Genomic DNA, 6000 nt, shown 5'->3' on the forward strand with positions numbered 1-6000 from the left:
AAGAAAATAAGGTGAAATATTAAGCTGGTATTCAAATCCAGGTCAGTTTGAATCTAATCCCTCTCCCTGCACTGCCTCTGGGTCTGCCTCCTGATGAGCCGAGGGCATGGAGGAGTGACGATGCAGGATCCCAGCTGAATGAGGGTTCTACTCCTGATTCGGGGCAGACACTGCAGGAGAACAGGAAGCAGCATGTTCTTCTGACTTCTTCTTTATTTCTTGGCCCATAAAGAACACTAGTCACCCAAAATGCCTTCTTTCACTTTCAGAGAGCCAAAAACTATCTTGAAGACCAAAATTTCAAGTGTGCACACGCCCCAGCTACATCCTGGGCGGCTCCCGGGTGCAGAGCCCCAGCCCCTAGTCCCGGATGGGCTCTGATATACCAGCAGTTATCTGCTGTCCCTGGGTCACATCCTCTGCTCTCTGGGCCTCACTGGAGCACTTCTCACTTACTTTAGATCTTACAATTGAAGTGGAAAAGCTAAATGCTTTCTTTATCACTAGTCCCTGCCATATTTCCTTGAGTTCCATGAACTCTGAGCCTCACTACCCAGTGCCCCATAACAGACCCCACGTATGTTCACTTAAATCAAGAGTTCTACTCCGACCCACTGTAAGCAGAAAAGAATGTTTCACTTGGATTCAGGCACTTGAAACAACCAAGTCGTATCAAGTCAGTGTCACTGTTTCTTATTTTTTGGATCAATAAGATACCACGGACTTGGACAAGTCACTTATTCTCTCTGAGTCTTTGTCTTCTTAAGTAGAGGCAGGTAATATCAGCCATTCTTACTTAGAATGATCGAAAGGCATAATGTATATGAAAGCCATTTAACATACCGAAAAGCATGATAGCATGTAAACAAACAAGAACAACCATCACATTATGCCTCTCTTTATATTCTTGATTGGAGAAAAGGAGGCATAAAAGCTAAAATGTCGAAAGAAGTGAGGAGGTGAGTGGGTCCTGGAACAGAAAGTTGAGACTAGAAGGGACATTCTAGGGCCATATTGGCTCTAGGAGGATTCATCCCACCTGGTCCACAGTGCTTGGCTTGCTTTGCCAGTTCCCAAATCTGACCACATTTAATAGTTCAGAGTGGACCCTCTCCTATCCACCAAGCACTGGGTGCTACCCCATCCGTTTCTCTGAAAATCCTAACAAGAGCTCTCCCTCCCCGGCTGGTGTCTTTCATTCCAATCGTTCGTGATCAGGGAAAGGCTGAAGAAACTGGAGCTCGCTGGTGGCTCTTCCCTGGGTGAATTACAAAAGGAAGACTGGACCTGTCACTCTTCAGTTGTGACTTCCAACTCATCAAAGTTACATGGAGAAAAGATTCTACATCATAGGATCTTAGAGCTGAAAGTGACCTCAGAAGTCATCTCATTCACCAGGTTATGAGACCCAGATCCCACGGTTTACATAGTCAATCTGTGGAGCAGGCAGGACTGGAACCCAATCCTTAACTTCCAGGTCAAGGTTCCATCCACCAACCGAGCCCTGGTCCCAAAACTACGAACACTGTACTGAGCACCAAGTACTTGCACTAAGACTACGAGTACTAACAATTCCAAGTCTGCAAAAACCAGCCAACCCACAGAGTCACGTGAGTGTAAAATCTAAAGGGCGTGATACCCAAACAAGCCTCCCTGTTCTGGTCCAGAGGGCAGCCTCTGGCGGGGGGTGATGGAGGGGAATGGGGAGAGCTGTGATAAGGAGTTTGAAAGAAGATGCCCTGGTTAGAGCGAGGTCTCTTCCCCAGGAGAAAGGAGAACAGAGGAGGGAGAGAAACCGAAAGGAGTGCAGGACAGGAAAGGAGATCATGGAAGCGGAGGGGTCAGCAGTCTCCGGAAGCCACTCTTCCTTCTCCAGGGCTAATCCCCGCCTTAACTCTCCGTATCCAAGCCTCTCCTAAAAAAGGCACCGGGTATCTGCGTGAACGCCAACCACACCAGGTAACAACCGCTCCTGGATGCCTCCGGCCCCCTCCAGGCTGGGCTAGGAGCCGCCTGGAAGCACCCCCACAGCACTGGGTGCAGAGCTCCATTACTGCTTTGGCACAGGCCACTCCATAACCCGTGTCCGGCCACCCGCCGGCGGGTGCTGGGAGGCAGGGCTGTGTCTCATTCATTTTCGTAACCCCGGCACGGCGCCCGCACGTGGCCGGAACTCCGCAGCTGACGTACATGCGGGAACACGTGTCTCCCCGCGGCCACCACCTCTTCTGGGGGTTCATTCCAGGCCTCCGCCGTCGGATCCACTTCAGGTGCGGCTTGGGTGTGCCTCTGCCACGCTCCCCTCGCGCCCGTGTGGCCACGGTTCTCACCAGGGGACCTTCTGCTTCGACATCAAAATCACTGGAAAGCTCTGGAAAGCTCGCTTGAGTCACCGACCAGACTGACTACTCTTTGAGGACAAGGACTGTGTCTTTTCTCTCTTCATCCTCAGCACCTACTGGAACCCTTACAAAGCACAGGAAACCGTGCCTGGAGGATGGCTGAAGGAATGAATGAATGGATGGATGGATGGATGGATGGATGGATGGATGAGTGAATGAATGAATGAACGAGTAAAGCCAGAAGGCAACCAAAAGAAATGCTAATAGAGCGAGCAATCTTCATCACAGGGAGGCGCAGAAGCCTCCAGGAAAACCCGTCGTCGCCCGCTCCCCGCATGGGAGTGTGTTCGCGGAGTGGACACGGCGCCAGCGTTTCTCACAGCTTCTGCTGCCAGGAAAGGAGGAAAACGCCACCATCCACATTCAGGAACAAAGACCGAGTGAACCCTCCTTCAGGTCCTACTGCTAGATGGCACCTGTTGCTAGAATAACAGCTGATAAGCATTGCGTTTGGTTCAAAACAACAACAACCATCTATTACAGGAAGCAGCATCGCAATGACAATAAGAAATCATGAGGCTAAATATACAGCAGAATTTCAGCAATGAAAGACAAGGAAGGAGCTGCTAGAGACTGAGGGGAAAAAAACTAAAGTGTTGATTAGAAATTGCTCAGCCTGCATTAAAAGAAACAGGGGAGGGGGGAGGGAGGGAGGGAAGAGAAAGTGGGGGAGGAGAAAGGGAGGGAGAGGAGAATGAATGTGTTTTTCCCTATGCTCTCTGACTCATTTTTAATCTGTCCTTTCCTCTCTCCCTCCCTTTGTACCACCCCCTTAAGAGAAAATCCATTGATTGGGCCGGACTGAGATTTCTCACCTTTCCTCTCCAGGCTTCTCTGTGAACGAGGAGTCTGAATCCCCGTCTCATCCTTGGCTTCCCCCCTCCCCAGCCGCCATCCTTAGCTCCTCTGCTTTGCTGAGGCTGAGAGGCAGCCGGTCCAGAGGCACAACTGACAGCCCGATGGGATGACGGGGAAGCAGAAGCTGGGATCCGGGGACGCCTGCGGGGTCCACGGGATCTCCAGAGCCAGCCTCCCGTGCAGAGCACAACCGCCCAGCCATGTGACAGCTGAGATGGCCCTAACAACTAACCTGTTGCCTGCCTCCTGGCAGGTGGCGGCCTCCCCAGGTACAGAGCAAAGAAGGCACGGACAAAGCAGCGACTCCCCTCAAAAGAAGCACAAAACAAAACATCCTACAACCACCACCACCACCAACCGAACAAACAGAAACACCAGAGAGGCAGCAGCTTAGGAGAGTGCAAATAGGACTGGCCTGAGGCTTGGAGAACTGGGTTCTAGTCCCTGCTGCATCACAGATTTGCTGTGTGCCTGTCACCTCTCTGGACCTCCATTCCTGTAAACTGAGAGGGCTGAACTAGACGGCCTGTGACCCCTTCCAGTGATATGACTCCATCTCATAAAAAGCTGTCGGCCATCTAGCAAGGGCCTGGATATATGTTCGCCTTCTGCTCCCACTCCCTGCCAATCCCTAGCGTGCTTTTCTCGGGCACATCCCTGGGTATCTGCAAGACCATCTGTGACTCAGAGCACCCCCCCCCCCCCCGCAGGATACCTAGCTGACCTTGGGGAGGTGGTGATACAGGCTCCAGGCCCAAGTTCCTTCCAGTATGATAACGTAGAAGTAGAGGCAAATTAAGGACATTCAGAATCAGTGAGGGTGGAGGTGGAAGGCACTGGAGGCCAGGGGAGTGGGGAGACATGGCTCAGCCAAACCCTGAAATCAGAGATGATTCATATTTGAATAATGTGGGAGGGATGAACTCAGAACAGCCAAGAGAAGAGGCTAACTCTGCTGGCGTGCCCTGCTCCCCCACACGGAAAGCCAGCAGGGGGCAGAGCCCGTGTTAGGGGCCCCTCGTTTGGAACAGGGGGAAAAAAAAAATTGAGGCAATCAGTAATCTTACTCTACAGCAAAGGGAAAAGGAGTTTTTGCTTTTCTTCTTAAATATATTTTATTCTCTTCCAATGATTTAACTTGGATATTTTAAACTTGTTCCCCTTACCCTATTGACTTGAGTTTTCCAAATCTGAGTGGTGCCCCCAAAGGGAACAGAACTTCTTTTTTTTTTTTTTTTTGGTGCTATTTTCTGTTTTCTCCCCTGCCCTTCACTGCCCGCATCCAGTCCTCACAACCTTTCTGATCTCTTGTTCCTTTCCTCCATCAGTCCATCTCCACCTTGCTTGGAATCTTGGTCTCAACCGCTTCCAAACTACCTGAACCTTCCTACCCATCCCCACCCCCACCCAAGCAAGGCTACTTTGTGAATCTCTCAGGGCTAGCCACCGGCCCCTTAACCTCGCAGGATCTTCGTGTGAGACACCGTGCTAGGAACCTGAGCCTCTCCAGACCCCAGGGGGGTGGGGAGAAAGTTCCCTAAAAGGCAGGGGGAAACACAGAGGACCCACCTAGAGGAAGTGACTTTAATGCTGAGGAGAAGCTCTACCCTCTGGATATCTCTGCAATTCATCTTTATTGGGGCCTGTTTATTGGGGGGAAGAAGGCTCGCTCTTCTCCACTGTGAGACCACTCCCCAAATTGTACCAAGCGAGAGAGAGACAGAGAGACAGAGAGACAGAGAGAGAGAGAAAGGCCCTAAACTCCACAACCAATCAAGCCTCCGTCCCCATCTCCTTCCTCATGCGCCCCACTGCACCCCCAGAGCCACAGAGAGAACGCCGCTGGCTCTCCAGGCTTCTCTAGGGAAGGAATTCAAGAGACACTCCTCTACCCCTCACCTCCACAAGACCAGTTCTGTTAATTAATCGGTCTCCTCCGAGCTTTCTTTCTCCCTAGCCAGGCTCTTCCCAGGACCCACAGCATTACAAACTCGGCATAAGACCAAGAGAGAACCGTTGTGTGGAAAAGGAAATGCACAAGAAAAAAAAAAAATCCTAATGAGTCAAACACCTGCATCTCGATCCGTCTCACTTGTAATTGGGATTCTCCCCGCCTCCTCCATCATTCTAACACACACACACACACACACACACACACACACACACACACACAGCCCCCTCCCCCACTTACCGCCGGCCTGCTAAGCAGCTTTAAGCCCAGCCAGGGGGGGAATGGGGGTGGGGTGGGGTGGGAACCGGAGCACCGAGGGAATATACATAAAGTTATTCGCCTGGGGAGAAACCGACTCCTACCTGTTAGCCAGAAGACAGCGATCCACGCCAGCACGACCCCGTCCATGTTCCCCAACTTCCCATTCAGATGAAGGAGCGGGCAAAGTGGGGCAGGGCAGCAGCGCAAGGCTCGGGGTGACCAGGCGGCAGCGGCAGCGGCGGGGCTGCGGCCGCGCGCGTGAGCGGGCCCCCGGCGTCCCTGGGCGCCGCCGCCCGCCCGCCCGGCCCGCCGCGCCGCCTGCCGAACGCGCGCTGCCGCGGGCTCCCCGGCTCGGCTCGGCGCGGCTCCCGGCGGCGCTCCCGCACGCCCAGGCAGCGAGCGCGGCGCGGGGCGAGCGCCTCCCCGCCGCAGAGCCGGCCGCGCGGGGGAGCTCGGCCGCCGCCGCCGCCGCCGCCGCCTCCGCCCCGCCGCCCGCCGCCCCGGGGCTTCCGAAGTTTCTGGGTCACG

At 53.4% G+C, this 6000-nt stretch overlaps 1 protein-coding gene across 3 annotated transcripts in view; it reads right to left on the reverse strand.

Moving 5' to 3' along the window:
* Nucleotides 1-5715, reverse strand: part of ILDR2 (immunoglobulin like domain containing receptor 2) — a 62907-nt gene extending 57192 nt beyond the window's left edge. For 2 of the 3 annotated variants that reach the window (XM_042924926.1, XM_042924924.1), the window contains exon 1: nt 5574-5715. In XM_042924926.1, coding sequence (XP_042780860.1) covers nt 5574-5619 — 46 coding nt within the window. In that variant the 5' untranslated portion in view covers nt 5620-5715. Of the gene's footprint in view, nt 1-3492; nt 3820-5573 lie in introns of those variants that run through there. The other variant, XM_042924925.1, reaches the window with a different exon arrangement.
* Between the last annotated feature and the right edge of the window lie 285 nt (nt 5716-6000).

Source organism: Panthera leo, chromosome F3 (assembly GCF_018350215.1).
Source record: "Panthera leo isolate Ple1 chromosome F3, P.leo_Ple1_pat1.1, whole genome shotgun sequence".
Taxonomy (NCBI): Eukaryota; Metazoa; Chordata; class Mammalia; order Carnivora; family Felidae; genus Panthera; species Panthera leo.